At 39.1% G+C, this 19951-nt stretch overlaps 1 protein-coding gene across 1 annotated transcript in view; it reads right to left on the bottom strand.

The window, feature by feature from the left end:
* LOC120551276 (mitogen-activated protein kinase kinase kinase kinase 5-like) overlaps positions 1 to 19951 on the bottom strand; it is a 46185-nt gene that overhangs the window by 14994 nt on the left and 11240 nt on the right. Inside the window, exons 2-13 of the mRNA XM_039788564.1 lie at positions 15722 to 15779; positions 13087 to 13177; positions 12950 to 13014; positions 9021 to 9076; positions 8814 to 8861; positions 7012 to 7054; positions 5254 to 5326; positions 3777 to 3800; positions 3327 to 3389; positions 2883 to 2964; positions 2218 to 2334; positions 89 to 164 (exon numbers count right to left, since the gene is read on the bottom strand). Coding sequence (XP_039644498.1) covers positions 89 to 164; positions 2218 to 2334; positions 2883 to 2964; positions 3327 to 3389; positions 3777 to 3800; positions 5254 to 5326; positions 7012 to 7054; positions 8814 to 8861; positions 9021 to 9076; positions 12950 to 13014; positions 13087 to 13177; positions 15722 to 15779 — 796 coding nt within the window. The remainder of the gene's footprint in view (positions 1 to 88; positions 165 to 2217; positions 2335 to 2882; positions 2965 to 3326; positions 3390 to 3776; positions 3801 to 5253; positions 5327 to 7011; positions 7055 to 8813; positions 8862 to 9020; positions 9077 to 12949; positions 13015 to 13086; positions 13178 to 15721; positions 15780 to 19951) is intronic.

Below are 19951 nucleotides of genomic sequence, written 5' to 3'. Positions count from 1 at the left end.
AAGACACTTTCCATATTAACATTTCATTTCATTCTATTCTATATCATAAGGTTGTTCATATAGCTGAAGTGAGAGGGTGATTTCTTACAGCTAATGTCAGAGTTTGTCCTCTCTGCCCGGTTGTGCTTGTTGATAGACTGGATCCTCTTCAAAGATCCTGTCACCTGAAATCAACAAGAAAAATCCCATTATTAATCCGATCAGAGTCTGTGATCTCTGTGAGCTAGAAGAGGGAGCAGACACCTGGACCACCAGCTGGCTAAATACACAGACACTACAGCTGAATATGGAAAAATATTTGAACTAATAGATATCAAAATATAACTTCCTGTTGTTGATTAGTTACATTAGGACAATTATTTTTTGTGTTACAAGTTTTCTGAAATGTTATGTTCAAATATGCACTAATAATTTGCATACATTTTGGATAAAACCAGGTCCACAATTCTTGTTTCATTTTGCCGACATATTAGAATCAAAGGTTTTTACTGGGGGAATTCTGGATATTGTCTTTTTATTATCACTTAATAAATCACAAAATACTGTTGACAGCCATAAAAATACATCTTTTTCGCCATGTTTTTAGGAATAAAATGTTATATAAATCAGGCTGTGAATGATATCTGACCAGTGCAGGAACCTTCAGAATATAGATAGGAATAAAACTTGAAAGTTTGGTGTAGTAAATGCTACTGATTTCTGGCTCAGAGTCTGGGAGAAAAACTAATTTTGAGAAAACGGCCTTTAAAAGATATGCATTGTAAAAGTTTGGCTTCATTTAGTTAAACACTACAGGCGATTAGGGTAACACATTTTAACTAATATACATCACCATAAAACTTCCCCAGTCGATACTTTAAGACAATAATATTTTGTTTTAAAACTATAAATCGGGCATTATTGCATGCTAACTTTTGGTGAATTTAGGAGAAATCTACAGACACAAATGCACAAAGTGGTGTAGTAAAATAAAGACCTAAATGTGTTTTCGGGTCTTTTTTCCCCCACTAGTCTGAAAGATGACATGTTATGGAAGCAAAAGACCCTCAAAATTGAAAATTATGTTTTTACCTTTAGTGTCTCCTGTTAAAGGTCCCATGGCATGAAAATGTATGAGTTTTTTTAACATTAATATGCGTTCCCCCAGCCTGCCTATGGTCCCCCAGTGGCTAGAAATGGTGATAGGTGTAAACCGAGCCCTGGGTATCCTGCTCTGCCTTTGAGAAAATGAAAGCTCAGATGGGCCAATCAGGAATCTTCTCCTTATGAGGTCATAAGGAGCAAGGTTACCCCTTTTTTTCCCCCCTTTGCCCACCCAGAGAATTGGTGGCCCACCCATGAGAAAAAGAGACATCATGGCTTTCAAACAAGCAAAGTGGCAGTTGGTCAAGGCCACACCCCCACCCTTGCCCCCGCCTCTCCTTCTCAGACATAGAAATGGCACATCCTAAGGAAAGCTCATTGTGGGACTGGCTCTAGTGGCTGTAATTCTGCACCAAGACTGAATTTCGGGAAAGAGACTTCAGATACAGTATTAGGGGACCACTAAGGTCTATATAAAAGAGACTTCAGATACAGTATTAGGGGACCACTAAGGTCTATATAAAAGATACTTCAGTACAGTATAGGCCACTAAGGTCTATATAAAAGAGACTTCAGATACAGTATTAGCATAAGGCCATATATAAAGATACTTCAGATACAGTATTAGGGGACCACTAAGGTCTATATTAAAGAGACTTCAGATACAGTATTATGGGACCACTAAGGCCTATATAAAAGATACTTCAGATACAGTATTAGAGGAGACCACAATCTATATAAAGAGAGACTTCAGATACAGTATTAGGGGACCACTAAGGCCTATATAAAAGGCAGATACAGAGACAGTATTAGGGGACCACTAAGGTATATAAAAATATTATACAGTATAATAGATAAATAAATAAGAGGACCACTAAGGTCTATATAAAAGATACTTCAGATACAGTATTAGGGGACCACTAAGGTCTATATAAAAGAGACTTCAGATACAGTATTAGAGGACCACTAAGGTCTATATAAAAGCATCCAAAGAGCACCATGTCATGGGACCTTTAATGCTTAATTTAAAATTAAAAGTTGAGTTGAAAAAAATGATGATCATGATTGGTATTGAGATCTTCATCTCAATTTTTTTTTTTTTTAAATAAAGTCAATAAAGAATGTGGTTAAGACCTCCATCTCGTCGTCCTCCGTCACCAGGCAGGACTTGAGTTTCTCAGGGTGTCGATACTTCTCCAGCAGGTCCAGGGTCAGTTCCTGGTTCAGGCCTTGCTGGGTCAAAAACATGTTCTGCAGAAGAGAGGGGGCGAGGTGGGGAGGAGACACAAAGGATGGAGAAAGAGACAACAGAAACAGTGAGTAGGCTCCAAGTAAAGAAAAAGCGTACAGGAGGCCAAGACTGATGTAGAAGAAAATGAATTAGCTAACAGTTTTAGTATCATTTTATCCTGATATTCTCTTTCCTGTTCACTGATTAAGTTGCTACCTGATCAACAACTTAGTGTCTCCAGTCTGTCTGCCTTTGCTCTAGTTTAGTATTTAAACAAAGCATTTTACATTGATCACTGTGAGTGAGACCTTTTGTTAGAGCCCAGGTTGTTGGAGCCTAGCTATAGTTTTTATATCAAAAATATATAAAATATATAAAAATATATAAACTATATAAACTATATACTATATACTATACCATATACACTATATGCTCTTGGATGTGTGATATCTCCCTCAAGACAGCTACATTTTTAAAGTCATGCCAAAACATAGTTAGATTTAGGTTGATTTGATTCAGAAATGACACCAAATAAAGCTGAACTGGAGCATATTTGAGCAGTACTGACTGAGAGCATCTTGGAGGCGCTGGGTCTCTTCTTCGGGTTCCTCACCAACATGGCCTTTACAAAGTTATAAAACATGGAGGACCTGCAGACAGGAGATATGTTGGTAGCATCTTGGAACGTACAGTAACACACATATATAACGGATGCTTGTATTTAGATCCTATTAATCTGAGTATTAAAATTAATTAAAACCGCAATATTACTACAACATCAACACAACTTGTTTACATGTACATTTGTTGTTGGCCTGTCCAGACTCTGACTTTCTTTATCGGACCGTCTTCTCTCCTTTTTCAGATTACATTTTTTATAAACATTCACTGAGAAAACATCTGTTCACGGCTGGAAATATAAATGCAAGACCAACAGCAACAGCTTGATTGATACAATAGGAACCATTCGCTCCCATGATTTAAGGGTTAAATATAATGCGTTTTTATTTACCATTTAGACTTGTCCTTCAGTTTAGGAGGCTGGTAGCCACTCTTGGACATGAGGAACAGGACTCTGCAGGAAGAAACACAGTGTCACATCAGTGAGAATCTGTGAGTGCATGAATGTCACATATGCACATGCCTGGTCTGTCCTATAACAGATTAAGTTAGATGAACTAATAACTGCAGTGTGTTTTGTTTTACATCAGCAATGTGAAGAGAGGAAAGCTGTCAGACAAATGTAGTGAAGGAAATAAAAAGTCTCTGAGATGTACAGTAGTGGAGTAGAAGTTTAAAGTAGCAGAAAATGTAAAGTACAAGTTGTTCTAATGTGTTCTTAAGTACAGTACTTAAGTAATTGTCCTTATTACATTCAATCACAGGTGTACGTGTGTGTTTGCCGCGTGGTGGACATCAAAACGGAAGTGGCTGTAGTTTTGATTTTAGCGCCTCTTAATCTCCCCTTGCCACCTCTGGCGCCATCCTGAGGACAGGAGGGGAACAGCAACAAGTGAAGAACTTTTTGTCAGAATCCACGACGTTCCACTTCCAGGATTGCTTCGGTGCCGACTGAAATTCAGCCGGATGACACTCTTTTCGGCCGGATGTCCGTTACCTTTCGCTTTGTTTGTGTTGGCATTCTAAAGTCGGGTGGATTTATGAGGACTATGGTTAACTGCTCCTCAGATCTCTGCAGGGTAAATCTAGACAGCTAGCTAGACTATCTGTCCAATCTGAGTTTTCTCTTGCACGACCCAAGGCTATTTTGCAGCGGCACCGTGGCTCTGTCCGGCACTTAGTGTGTGGACTAGCCAAACCCTCCAACGCAGCACTGTGGAGGAAGGTCTGGCAATGCGATACTAGAGGCAGAGCTACTCTAAAGATAAATTGGGTCGAGTTGAAACCATAGACATAAAATGCCACTCACGCCACTGAAAATACTGAGCACCCACGTGTGCCAGACTGCCAGTAGGCTACATTAATTTAAAATTAAACATTTCAGTTGGTGCTAAGTGGAGCGTCTGTCACAGTGTGATTGGTTATGTCACTGTCTACTAGACAGGTGGCATTGATTCTTAATTTCCCACCAAGCTGATCGAGGTTACGTGTCAGTTAAACTTCTCATCTCCAATCCTATCTGTATTTGTGAGAAGTGGCGCTGTCCTGAGTTGAAAGATAGCCTACTTTATGGCTTTATTATGGAGTTAATAGGCGTGTGTGTTCGTGTCGGCCGCTGTCCATTTCCTAAGGTTCTGAAATGCAAAACATTTTTTGACTAATTTTTTTTTAAAGGGCCTGTGAGCACCCACGGAGGAAAACATAAATCGCCGCCTATGATGGTTAGCATTGCTAAGCCTCTGTCCTGATTGACAGGTCGACGTTTAGCCACGCCCCTAAAACATCCCCTACTTTTTTGTCCATTTTAAAATAAATGGGACACTCAAACTAGTGATTAAGACCATAAACTCATTATGACATTATGTTTACTGAGTTAATAAATCAAGTGAGAAGTAGGCTCATTTTCTCATTGACTTATAGGCTATAGAAACTGACTTCTTTTTGGAGCCAGTGGAGCCCCCCCCCCACTTCAACATTGGCTTCACTTTTCAGACCCAGAAGCTTTGTCCATAAAAGTCAGAGTCACACACTACAGCCCAGTGAGAGGAAGAAGAGGAAGCTCATAATGAAGTGACGCAATTCTGCTTCTGACAACAACAAAAATATTCTAAATCATCTGGGTTTGCTACAGCAGTAAAACTAATTGCCTTATAAATGTTGCATAATGTTGTTCATTAGTTCATTTCATGCATAAAAAAGAAAAGTAGTCCCCGCAACCGCCTGCAGTAATGTTGTCCTTAAATGTCCAGACTGAGGTGTTTACAGGACCTGTAACATTAAAAGCTGCAGAGAGACTGATCTCTGGGTTTAAATCTCACCAATATGGCGTCCCGATGAAGGACATCCGCCGGGCCAGGGTGGCAGTGATCTGAGCCGAGATCCCAAAGTCAGCTACACAACAGAGGAAACAAAAAAATATAAAGGACAACCACTCATTCAGTTTTACTAACAATATACTTAACAAGACAGATTTCTGCGAGTCTTGAGTGACTCTTTGTAAAATAAAATGAAATCAAGGCTCTGAATACAAATAAATGTGCTTTGTATTTCTTGTTGTATTTCTAATATCTACTTTGATTTCAGAATTACTGCACACTGTGACAACACCATCAAGCACGGCAGACATGAGCATAAACCCAATTAAAAAAAATTATAATAATATTAATGTTTGTGTTTTTAATGCATGAGGGAATATCCAAATAGATTAAGTCTTAAAATCCTATTAGGAAAATGACAATGATAAGACTTCTGCTTGTAAATGAAACAACGTTCTGCAGCCGAATATTAAATGTTAGAACCAGACTAGAGCTGCAAAGCTGAATCGATTAATCAAGTAGTTGTCAGCTAATCTCCAACTATTTTGATAATCGATTAATTGGGTTGAGTCATTTTTTGTTATGAAAAAAGTTTTAAAAAAAATTGATTGCAGCCTCTTAAGTGTGAAGTGTGAGTTGTGGACAAAACAAGACATTTAAGGCCGTCCTCTTGGGCTTTGGGAAACTGATGGAAACTTTTACCATTTTAAGACAATTTCAGCCCAGTTCAGACCAAAGATTGTTCTGAAACTTGAAACTTCTTGCAACGAGCCGGTCTGCAGCGTTCTGAAAGCTGCCAGTTCACACCAATGCGACGAAAGTAGTATCATCTCCATATAAACGCCTCTTTGAACTTCTTCTTTTTGTAGCTAGAGATATCATTTGTTGCATCTAAATATGCATGTGGATAACATTACTGATAGTGGGAGGCTTGCTACAGTTGCATTTCTAGTGATCAATCGGCGAAAACACGTTTTATTTCTCGGATTCTCTGCTGTGTTCTAGCACCGCTCTCTCTTCAGTCACTCTCTATCTCGCTTAGCCATATCACGTTACCGTGCTTTCGGGCGGCCGTTGAGGCTTCAACCATCTGTTTGTAACATAAAAATGAAATGGATTATGGATCAATTCCTTTCTATAATTTATAGCTGACTTTACCAGCTGACTTCTCTATTTGCTGTAGAAACAGGAGACGTCTCTTACGTTCTAAAACCAGCTTCTGGAGACTCGACCAGCTGAGTCGCAGCGACACCATCATCTGGTTTGAGTCCAGCTGAGACGGGCCGGTTCAGATCTCTGCAACCTTTCTCTGCAATGTTCTAAAATGGTTTCGCAAATCTTTGGTCTGAACTGGGCTTTATAGACCAACCAACTAATCGATTAATCGAGAAAATAATGGACAGGCTAATTGACAATGGAAATAATCTTTGTGGCAGCCCTAATTCAGACCACCACAAAATAGAGAGGACCATTTAAGTCCTTAAGTAAGATCCAAACGAGACAGCAGAGATGATTTTATTGAGCGGTCCACAAAGGCGTAACTTTGGGTTCAACATTGGGGAGGAAGAGAATTTTAAACGTTTTTTTGAACACTTCATTTTCTGCATTCTGGTGAATTTTTTCTTAGGTTTTTGGGGATGGTTGCACTGGCCAGTTTTGATTATTGCGCCTGTGCGTCAGTGATGTCAGTCATGCAGAGAGTGACTCATCTTCACCACAGTGGTAGAACACAGAGCACACACAGTGCAAACATGCACCTACCCAGTCTGACCTCGCCCTGATCGTTGAGGAGGATGTTGGCACCCTGGAGGCGAGAGAGAGCGAGAGACACATCAACACAAACACAACCAGAGACGCATCTCATCATAAAAAACATTCTCCTCTCGGTGATCTTTAACTGAACCCACACAGGATGGAGATCAAAAACCTGTTTACTAGTAGAACTAAAAGATCATTTGATGGACTGATTGTTGTAGTGTGCTAAGTATCTTCTCTCTCTAGCTGCTCATTTTTGGCTGCACTACCGTCAGTAAGATTTACTCAGAAGTATTCAGATCCTCAAGTAAAAATACCACACTGTGAAAATTCTCCACTACAATTAAACGTCCTGCATTCAAAATCTTGCTACTAGTAAATATATTATGAGCAAAACTCACAGAAAAGTACTCAAAGTACTTATTGTGCAGTAAAATGTTCCCTCTCAGTGTTTTCCTGTTATATCTGATGTTTCATGCTACAGTATATACTGTTGGTTAGTTTAATCTACAGCAATGCATCATATTCTATAATCATCATATGTTTGTAGCATCGCTGTCCTGTGAGAACCACGTATCTCTAAAAAGTTTTAAAGGTGCCCTGCCACACGTATTTAATTACTTTGTGGTCATGTCTGAAGTTCTACCATGGGCTCTGTAAAAAAATGTTGTGGAAAAAATGCCTTGGTTACCTTGTTTCAAGCCATTCTAGCGTGGTATAGAAAGCCTGCAGGAAGACTCAGCTCGATTTGTGCCAGTTCTCATTAATATTCAACAAGCTAAGCTGTTTGAATCTGATTGAGCCAATGAGAGCCTGGCTGTCAGCATCCTTTACCCAGCCCAACTGGGCGAGCTCATGAATAGTAATGAGCTCAGGCAGTATGATGTCAGACTGACCAGCTTTTGTGATTGGCCTGATTTCTCTGCTTATTTCTGTTCAGTGGCTAGAGCTGACAGAGGAGGTAGCAGTTCATTTTCACATTCACCACATAACACAAACACATATGGACCTCACATATTTCAAAAAAATACAAGGAAAAACGGTGTTGTGTGGCATGGCCCCTTTAAAACTTTTCATGGTGTCAGAAAAACAGCCCTGTTTTCAGCTTTGTGATGATGCATTTTACCAGCTGATCCGAGAGGCTTTTTAAAGACTTTAGGAGGAGAATTTTCTTTTCTTTCTCAACACGTAAAGGAACACTTCATCCTTCAGCTTATCACAAACATTCAACATCAACACATCTGGAGAAACGTGGTTTTCACTGGACAGGGAGGGGATGAAAAACTGTCATCTGAAAAGTAACTAAAGCTGTCAGAGAAATGTAGTGGAGTAGAAAGTATAAAGTTACATAAAATGGAAATACCCAAGTAAAGGACAAGTAGCTTAACTGTGAACTTACGTACAACACTTGAGTAAATGCACAGTGAGTTACATTCCACTGCTGGATTTCCTGTCTCATTTTCTAAATGCTTTTTCCATCATAAAGTTATAAGATGAAAAGTCTGAGAGCTTTGACTTTAAAGATACTGGACAATAGAATAAAAATATTGTCTATCAGCTGGTTCAATAAAAACATAAAGATGATTAGTCTTTCGGATTACAAACAGGACGACCGTTAACCTAGGGCACAGTGTTTGCTATGTTCTTGTTTACATCTTACTATCTGCTGCTGCAGTGACCCACTTCCAACCACCACATTCCAACAGCAAGCGTTAAGTTTCACAGACTGTAGTCTAACGTGCTTTTACCACAAATAAATAAAAGATACCAGTAAACAAGAATGTAGAATGAAAGTCAGACGTGTTTACCTTGATGTCTCTGTGGATTTTCTTCTGTGCATGCAGGTAGTCGAGGCCCTGGATAATGTAAATAAAAGATTTCACTTATTCATTTCAACTATTAAACCCATTTCAGAAATGAAGAGAAAACAAAGAATAAATGGAACAAAACAGTTGTTGTGCCTTGGACATCATTATCAACAGCTCCTTTAAAGTGAATTAATAAATAATAATTACCTGCAGCATCTCCCTGCAGATGTAGGCGATCTGTGGCTCAGACAGAGGACCAGTCACTGTGGAACACAATTTTCTTTTAATAATTCAATACTAATAGTTTACAGCCTCCAAAGTACATTACTGTAAGTGATCAAGGTTTGTTCGAAAATTCTCGCATTGCGAGACCTTCGTCCACAGCGCTGCGGAGGAGGGTCTGGCTAGTCCACACAGCTTTCCAGAATGGGAGAAAAACGTGCTCTGGTTTATTGGCATTTCTTTAAACCAATCACTATCATTTTGGGTGGCGTTAAGCACCGGACGGACCCATGGTGCCTCTGCAAAATGGCCACGGGAAGAAAATTGTTTTGGTGGAACGTGTGTACGTTCAAAAGTTGTTTTAGTCGTGCGAGAGAAAACTCAGATTGGACAGATAGTCTAGCTAGCTGTCTGGATTTACCCTGCAGAGATCTGAGGAGCAGTTAACCATAGTCCTCACAAATCCACCGGAGGTTAGAACGCCAACACAAAGAAAGCGGAAAGTAACGGACATGCGGACAAATTCCCGGTGGCACCTGAACAATCCCGGAAGTGAAAAAGTAACATGGTTTTTTAATGAAATCCCCCCCACCCCAGTTTCATAATATTTAATCCCAGGGTCGTCCATATGGTAGTATTTTTGCTTTTAGATGTTTTATTACAGAAAGAAACCCATGACCAAATAGTCATACATTACGTCATAGTGTTACATGCAGTATTGTTGGAATTATAGTAAAAAAAAATATTCCCCAACATTTGATTGAGCCTCTCTACTGTAGAGGGGCACAGAGAAACAACTCGGCTTCACAACTGACACACAATGAATAACATCATGAGGTCCAGTTCAACCTAATGATCTTAACATCTGGATTTGAAAATGTGCTTGCACCTGTACTGTCTGTTGTAAGTGTCCAGTGTACTGTTAATTCCCCACATAAAACAGTGGTGACTAAAATGTTTTATAACATAAAATAGCACTTTATTTATCATCAGAAAAATTGCAGGAATTGCAACAACATCGATGCCACTGATTTTCCATCTCTGCACGAGACGACAGGAGATGACAGAAGATATGTCAAACCAGCCGGCAGTTGTAGGAGTTTTTTATAGATATTTAGAAATGATGTTTGGGTTCGGGTCGGGCTTGGTCACATCAGCGCGATAAGGCATTGAACATTTTAAATTTAAAAAAGCTTATTATGTTTAGTTTAGTTTAGTTTATTTGTTTATTTGAGCAGTTATCATTCTGCTCAAAGGGAGTGGGCAGAAGCAAAAGAGCTTATAAGCGCCCCCCCCATAAAATAATACAATAAAATTTCTCATTTCACAATAGTACAAAAAAACATATTGCAAAACAACACAACGAAACAATATCAAACAAACAATATAACAATCAAAACAAATACAAAACAGAACAAAAATGGATTATATACACTTCCAATGGTAGAAATACTCCTAATGGCTAATCATTTCTTCTTCTTTATACTTGTCGAAAATCTTTTGTTTGTGTCTATATTTAAAAAGGTTGATATTTGGACATTGTTTCATCTCCATCTCCAACTTATTCCACAAATGCACCCCATTAACTGTAAGGCTAAAACTTTTCAAAGTTGTACTATGTTTCTGCCTCCTAAAGTTTAAATCATCACGTAATTCATAACCACCAGTACGTTCTTGGAACCTTCCTTGTATTTGGCTTGGTAACAATTTGTGCCTTGCTTTATATAGCATCTGTATCGATTGGAACTCAACAATGTCATAAAACTTCATGATCTTAGATTTTAAAAGTAATGAGTTTGTGTGGTCCAAAAACCCAACTTTATGAATTAGTCGGATAGCTCTTTTTTGCACCATTACTAATGTTGGTGTGTTAACGTGCGCTTGTTGCCCCGTGTGCACTGATCCGCTCATCTGTTGACATTTCCGAATGCCTTCCTACAGTTGCTCAATAAAAGTGGGCTTTCCACACAAACAAACCTACATGTCATTAGTATGAGAAAATAACAAGATTTTAACTGTGTCAGGCTCGGGTCGGGCTCGGACATAAATGTCTTAATGCCTGTTTGGCTCGGGCTGGGTTCGGTTACTGCTCTGTTGGACGCGGGCCGGGCTTGGACAGAAAAATGTAGCCCGATCCGCACTCTATTGTAAATATGCAAAAATATTCGGTAACACTTTAGTTGAAGGTATCTACATAAGAGTGACATGACACTGTCATGAACACATGACACTGTCATGACACATGAACCCTAACCCTAACCATAACTTGTCATGACAAAAACCAAATGACACTTACTAAAAGAAGCGTTATGCCATAAACGTTTATGACTTGTTTATAATGTTTATGACACGTTCATGACAATGTCATGTCACTCTTATGTAGAACGTGCCTGGGTAAAGCTGCAGAGGTCTGAACCGGCCCGTCTCAGCTCGACTCGAGCCAGCTGACGGTGTCGCCTGCGACTCAGCAGGTCGAGTCGCCAGAGGCTGGTTTTAGAACGTGAGGGACGTCACCTGTAAACAGCCAATCAGCTCGTAGCAAAGTCAGCTGGTCAAGTCATTTACAAACTGTCAACTGGTCAAAATGGCAGAGTTTAGGACAGAGGCTCAACGAGCCGTGTTTTCCCCGTTTCATCACTACTAGAAATGCAGCTGTAGCAAGTATTTCACTATCATTATCTTCATTCATTTGAAGACGCTACAAAGCATATCCAGCTACTACAAAAGCCTGGAAAGTCGGAAGTAAGAACAGAAGTACAGAGTCGTGGCTATCGGTATGATACACCGTCTGCTCTCGTCGCATTGGTGTGAACTGGCAGGTTTCAGAACGTTTCAGACCGGCGCGCTGGAAGTAGTTGGGAGTTTCATCTCGTCTCGGAGCGAATCTTGAAATGAGCTTGTAAAGTATAACGTAGCAGGAAATGGAAATACTCAAGTAAAGTACAAGTACCTCAAAATTGTAAAATAATATAATAGTAATATAATAGACAATAAAAGCTCATAAAGACAGATTCCTCAAATATTTGTCCAACACACACACACACACACACACACACACACACATAGACACACACACACACACACACACACACATAGTGCGTCTCACTATCTTTGTGGTGACCCGTCATTGACATGACGCATTCCCTAGCCCCTTACCCTCACCTTAACCATCACAACTAAATGTCTAACCTTAACCCTTACCCTAACCTTAACCATCACAACTAAATGCCTAACCTTAACCCTTACCCTAACCTTAACCATCACAACTAAATGTCTAACCTTAACCCTTACCTGACCTTAACCATCACAAAAAGCTAACCAACTACCCTACCTTAACTACAACTAATGTCTAACTAACTATTACTCACAACTAAATGCCTAACCTTAACCCTTACCCTAACCTTAACCATAACCTAATTCTATCCCTAATCCTAAAACCAAGGCTTAACCCTCAAACAGCCCTTTAATGTTGTGGGGTCCAGCATTTTGGCCCCACAAAGCTGTTCGGACCCCACAAGTATACTGGACTCCCGGTTTTTGGACCCCACGAATGTAGTTAAACGAGAACATACACACACACACACACACACACACACACACACACACACACACACCCTTCTGTCTGAAATATTCCATTTGGAAAAAAAGATCACTCTTTAGAAATTGTTGTTCAAACTGTAAATAAAGCAACTACCAAAATGTACTGGTGATTTTGTATGATTGACATTTGGTATGTCCTTGGGGTGTGTTTTATATATATATATATATATATATATATATATATATATATATAAAAAATAAGCCATTACGTGTTTCTACCACACCCTTACATTTATTTTATATTTCTTCACCGTGATTTGTATGTGTGTGAAACCAATAAACATAAACATGAACTCAATCACTCACTCACTCACCATGGTAGATATCCTGCAGGGAGCCTCCTCCACAGAACTCCATACAGATCCACAGTTTATTGGCTCTGCAGACAAAAGAGGAGTTAACGTCTGTATCTGAGATTAATAAGGGGGGGGCACAGAGACAGACCACTGACCTTATGTAGCTGCCATAATAAGCCACTATGTTGGGATGTTTGCAGCTCCTCACTATGACAATTTCCTGCTGGATGATAGAAAAGTCATCCTCTGTGGAACCAGACAGAAAGAGGGGAAGACATATTTGTTGTTTTAGTCACATTACTTATGAACACAGTTAGTGGGTATATACACGCTACATGCTAACCAAGTCTTTAAGACATCTAGCTCCTTTCCTTTTGAGTTTATTGGAAGGTAAACATATGAAAAGCCTATTGGAATCAACAGGGCTGTTTTTCTGACTCTATGAAAAGTTGACTTTTTAGAGATAGGTGATTACATATTTTTACTTAAAGTGACTATATGTAACTTTCAGTTTGTGTTGATTCTAGCGACAAAAGTGATAGTGTTTTTACCACACCTGCTGTCATAAAGTACTGCCCACTGTAGATTACTAAGTTACTAAGAACCTTCTTGCTGTGAGGTCACAGTGCTAACTATTGGACAAACATGTTTTTTTTACCTGGCTGGATACAATAACACAGGCTTCAGGCTTTTCCGGTGTTACACACAAATCTGTGCCCCTTCAGAACGTGTGCTCTGTAGCGCCGTCTACCGGCTGTAAATCATCCTGTGACTTTGCGGGAAAAATCGGACCCAGGCAGAGGCATTAATAAAAACTATATAAATTAGCATTCTTTTCACTTCAAGTCTCGTTTGCTGTTACAGGTCATTTATGATCATCACATGGAACATTACTCAGTTACATATAGTCACTTTAAGTAAGGTTTTAAATGCAGGACTTTTTTACCCGTAGTGGAGTATTTTCACAGTGTGTTATTAGTACTTTTACTGAAAGGGGTGATAGAATGATTATATAGGGTATTTTACACTGTTCCTTAAGGTCTCCTAATGGGGTATGTAACATTGGTTGGGCTGAAAATTGCCCGAATGCTATTTTATTAGGCCCTTAACTGTGAATATGGCCCTTAACTGTGAATATGGCTCTATTTGGAACAAGAGCTTTTCTTCCAAATATGGTATGCTAATGAATATTCAGAATGAGCTACGTGCTGATTGGTTTGAGCAAACTACATAGAAACACATTGGAGACTCGACAGCAGGTCTCATATTTCAGACACTGCAAAGTTATACATTGTTTTGTATATATTGTACTACTTGTATACTATATTGAAGTATATTTACAGTTTGAATTTCGTCACGCCACGTATACGACATCTAGCTAAATGTCTTATTAAGCTAACAACTGTGTCCGATTCCAAATTAATGAATATTTGTGAATTCCAGAGGAATTCTAAGAGGAGGCTAGCTAGCTCTCATTGATAGAGCTCCATCCAGCCACAGGCTCTATCAATGAGACTCACGGACAAGCGACGTTTATTTCCCCAATCGTTTGTTTAAATAACTCAACACATTATAATTACACACATTAAAAGATTAACTGGAACTGTGGTAAGAGATTGCTGGCGTAACAAGCTCACTGACCGCGCTCTCACTCACATACACCGGGCATTTAGCTAGCAGGAAGAGGGGAGTTGCAGTCCCTGGAGCTCTGTCAGGGCAGGTGCGTTTGGTTGTCATTAGCCCAAGAGACGGTGACTTTGCGCGGGTATGGAGTGCTGTGGGCTGCCGTGACGGAGCTCCAAGTACCTCATAGCAGGCCGGGGTGTGTGAAGGAAGGCAGGCCGGGCGGCGAGGCAGCTACACAGGCAGAAACGGCTGCTGAACTCCGACACACAGTCTGACAAAATTTGCAATTAGCCATCCATTTTCGTAAAGCGGCCCATATTTGGTCTTTACATAGTTGATTTCTCGCATAAAAAAGTTTCAGAAGTGAATTTTGTAATGGAATAGCAGAGATCTGCGCGACCTAGATTCAGAAGACTACCTGATCTCAGGTCCGTTGTGTAGCCTATGTAAATGTTGGGGCGTGATCGTTCTCTTAATACACCCATGGCTGTGACAAAGGTTCCGGTCTTGGGAGGTTGACGTCAACTTCCAGCTTTGTTGAGATTCGCCCGTTTTCAGCGGCAGTTTCAAAATATGAGATTTTCATAGTAAAGGGGTGTCAATGGGATTTTGAGCTGCTGTGTATGTCCTGTTTACCCACCGAACTGTCGTTATTCAACTATGACAGGGTAAAATCGGTTTTGCATTCTATCACCCCTTGAAGTATAGGATCTGAAGACTTCCTCCAACACTGTCTGTTTAACCATAAATGCCGACAGATGCATCTCCCACTCAGCTGTTATATTACTTCTTCCCTATAAATACATAAACATCCCTGAAACAAGAAGGGCATGGTATTAAACAGACAATAAGCTCTTTTTAAAACTGATGTGTGCATATATGAGTATAACAAAAAAGTTTAGTTGTACACGTACACTCCCCCTTTTTTATTCAGGATAGTTCTTTATATGACGAACCCTCCATGGGAGCATATTATGTAAGCACAGTACTTGAGGAAATGAGTAAATATACTAGGCTGGAAACGTGTTTGTTACCTTTGTGCAGGTGCTTAGGTAGAACCTCTAGAGGCTTGTTTTTCAGTGTACTCTCAGGCCTCAGGCATTATTACAAACAAGTCAGAATGCCTCTCTCTTAAAAGGACAAACATTCAAAAATAAATCTCACCTGGTTCCATCTTGATGACCTTAATGGCTGCCAGCTCTCCATTCTGCTTGTTACGTGCCTGAACACACAAAGACACATATACCGGTTATTACTTTTACAGGATTCACATCTTGTACTTAAGTAAAAGTAGCAATACTACAGTGTAGAAATACTCTGTTACAAGTAAAAGGCCTGAATTACAAAATCTTACTAAAGTACAATAGTATCAGCATCAAAATACACGTAAAGTACTCATCATGCAGAGTGGACCATTCAGAATCATATTATATCACTGGATTGTAATTACTGATAGGGCTGGGTACCGAATTCAATACTTTTTAGGCACCGACAGAATTGTCTCCTTAGTATCGAGTATCAGTACACGATTTCAATACCTAAGGAGTAAATCTCATCAGTGGCAGTGAGCCAATAAGCATGCAGCATGCTTCTACCAAGATCTAATAATGCTGCTGATTGGCTGTCTAACGTGACACGTCGTAGAGACACTCAGGAAAAAAAAAAAAACGTAAGTGGGAGCTTAAAAATAAATCTAAATTTGTGCCGTAATGTTGTAACTTTCTTTTTGTTTAATAAAATTGGCATTGAAAAAAGTATTGTTTAGGAACCGGTATCAAAGTCACGGTATTGGTATCGGTACCGGTATTTTTTGAACGATACACAGCCCTAATTATTGATGCATTCGTGTTCATCATTTTAATGTTGCAGCTGGGAAAGGTGGAGCTCATTTATCTACTTCATAAACAGCTGGACAGCTTAACCTATAACAACACATCATCATTTATTAGTTGATTATATTTTGTAGTATTGATCTGAATCTGAAAAGTAACTAAAGCTTCAAAATAAATATAGTGGAGTGAAAGGACCATATTTGCCTCTGAGGTGTGGTGGAGTTGAAGCATAAAGTAGCATAAAATAGAAACACTCAAGTACTAGTACGTTTGTACTTCAAACCTGTACTGAAGTACAGGACTTGAGTAAATGTACCTACAGTAGTCGCTGTGAATGTGGTGTGTTTTCTTGAGAGACTGTAACAGTCTTTGGTGTAACAGAGCTTCATTTGCATGTTTTCTGTCCAGATCAGTGGAGTGCAACAAACATCAGACCACACCATTAAAGACACACACACACACACACACACACACACACACACACACACACACACACACACACACACACACACACACACATACACACACACACACACACATACACACACACACACACACCCACACACACACACACACACACACACACGATGACCTTTGAAAGTGTGATAACGGAAAGTGGTCTCACTTCTCTTTGTTTATTCACACATTATTTATAAACAGAAACTGTTCATATATATATATATATATATATATATATATATATATATATATATATATATATATATATATATATATGCACATTCATATTGTTCAAATGGGTCCAAGCAGATTTTCTGTTGCAGCAAGTTACGACCAATCCGTAACATTGTGATTAAAAGTTATTTTACTATTTACTATTACTGAGAATAATATAGTATTAAGCTGAATGACACTTCAGATCAAACAGAAAGGCTGCAGACAAACAACTAAATGTGCTGCTGTTAAAATAAAGTATGTACAATGTTGCAAGTAAAGGTACTTTACCCCATCAGAGTTCATATAGTCTGGATCAGCGGAAGTACATTTCCAGGATAATTACCTACATCCGGCACGTGGTTAACGCGCCGGATGTCCCTCACATTTCGCTCTCTGCGTGTTGCCGTTCTCAAGATCTCTAACGCTTCTGGAAACCACAGCAACCTTCCAGCTAGCGAGCTACACGCTGAAAATGTAAAGTTGTGAAGAACATTTGGATCGTGCAACAAGGCAGGCCTGCCTGGTTCTTTTGGGGGAATGATTGTAAAGATTTACTAAGAAAATGTTTACGGCATTCACTCTCTAACAGGGACTTTTTTGGGACCGATTGGGAGGAATAGCTCTTGTGGCTTGTGGCTATGGTTAGTGTTTGTTTCATAACCACAAGGATGGTGGTTAAATCCCAGGCTTCTCCACCCACATCTCAAATTGTTCATGTCTATGCCTATACTCTCTTATTCAACATTCTAGGTGATTACTTTGGGGTGGTGATGGTGCAGTGGATATGATACATGCCTTTGGTGGGGGAGATCTGGGTTCAATTCCCACTACAATACATCAACCAATGAGCAAGACACTTAACCCATAGTTTCTCCAGTGGCGTGCAACCTCTGATATATATATATATATATATATATATATATATATATATATATATATATATATATATATATATATATATATTTATATCAATTGTAAGTTGCTTTAGATACAAGCTAGACGATTGTGATTGGTTTAAAAACAACCCAGGCCATTATTTTCTCCTATCCCAGAATGTATCTGTGATCTAGCCAGACTTTCGATCTGGCGATGCAAGACTAGACTTCATATATTATTATTTAAGGTAGTCTACTCTGTGGAATTTTCCAAAAATCCTTGTTATTGATAACACTGGTGGCAATAAATTAAACTGCAGACATTATCCTGTTGCCCATGTGAATCAAATGCCCTAGTTTCCCCCCTCCCCCGACGTCGGTTTTATTTTTTAAATTATTTTTAAACCTTGGACAAGGCATCTCCTATGCCAATCACAACCTCTTAGTTTTTTTAAATTATTATTTTATTTATTTTTATTTGTAACCTATCCGGTATATCTTCTAACCATAATTTTACCTTTATTGAATCCCCTTGTCCCGGGCATCGTGTTTTAACCCAAATCTAACCCTAACCATAACTTGACAAAAACCTAATGACACTAAAAGAAGCGTTATGTCATAACGTTTATGACTTGTTTATAATGTTTATGACACGTTCATGACAGTGTCATGTCACTCTCATGTAGATACCTTCAAGTAAAGTGTAACCGAATGTTAACTACTACTACTTATTTTAGTTTGATGAACACATTAATGCATCAATATTTATAATTCAGCATTATAATATATATTATTATGAAATGGGCCATTCTGCCTACCAAATATCTTAAGTAAAAGATCTGAATACTTCTTTCACCATTGCATATACCAGACAGTAGTTTAGACATGACTGGCCACCTACTCATTCACATTCTGTCACTCATGAAATACAAAACAGTCAGAAGTGTACTCGGTCAGCGAGGGCAGGACAGGTACACAAACAACGGAAACTCCACTGCCTCAGACAGGGATTTTTTTTAAAACATGACACATTGGTTATTTGAGCACCAAATATCAATCAAAAGTTCAAATCCTTTCAGCCGGAGAGTAGGCTAGTATGACTACAATCGAAAGATAAAATGCTTCGTAATTCGTATTCCGAACATTGTATTTACAGTGACACTTCCCCTGTCTTCCCCTGTCATCACTGTTCCGTTATAACAAAACAAGGTTGTTGTCACATATTTCATGAAATGAGCAGGACGTTGTTAGCCGACGTGTTAGGATGCTAATCGAATGAGAAAAAAACACTTTCCCCTCAATACAACAAAAAACAGAGACAACTTTTTCGAGACACGACTAGAAGGCAGGCGGTGACCACCTCCGCTGTCAAGCCACTGCTTTCATTTTGTCGGAAAAACTCAAATGATAAACTGTAATGGAAGCTGACACTTCACAGTTGGACATATGTTGATGACGTTGAAATGGCACAGTGGAAAGTCGGGGTGTTGTGGTCGTGGTGGAAGACGGTCGGTCATAAACAATTGGCTTACATTTATCACAGAAATCTCTCTCTCTCTCTCTCTCTCTCTCTCTCTCTGTCTACATATATATATATATATATATATATATATATATATATATATATATATATATATAAACCATTTCACAATTGTCAACAAACATTCTAAATGGCGCCAAGTTTATTTCCTGTTGTAATGTAAGCGAATGACATTAACTGAAGTTAACAAGGGGCCAGGCTGGAATTCCATTGAAACGTACATATATATAGAATATACATACATACATCTTTATGTTTATATATATATAGTTAGATTACCGGCCTGTTTTCATGATTAACTCTAGTGGTACGTGGCTATAAAGTTAGTAAAAGGAGAGTCACAGTCCTACTATGATGTATGTGCTCACTCAAAACGCAGAGAAATGAATTGAACGCAAATGAAAGCCGTTAAAAAGCTTGGTGTTCATTTTCAAATATGCCCACTTTACAAAACGGTATTGTAACGGTGTTG

The sequence above is a fragment of the Perca fluviatilis genome, chromosome 2 (genome assembly GCF_010015445.1).
Source record: "Perca fluviatilis chromosome 2, GENO_Pfluv_1.0, whole genome shotgun sequence".
Taxonomy (NCBI): domain Eukaryota; kingdom Metazoa; phylum Chordata; class Actinopteri; order Perciformes; family Percidae; genus Perca; species Perca fluviatilis.
The sequence above is the reverse complement of the archived record's forward strand: the minus strand, read 5'-3'. Positions and strand labels throughout refer to the sequence as shown.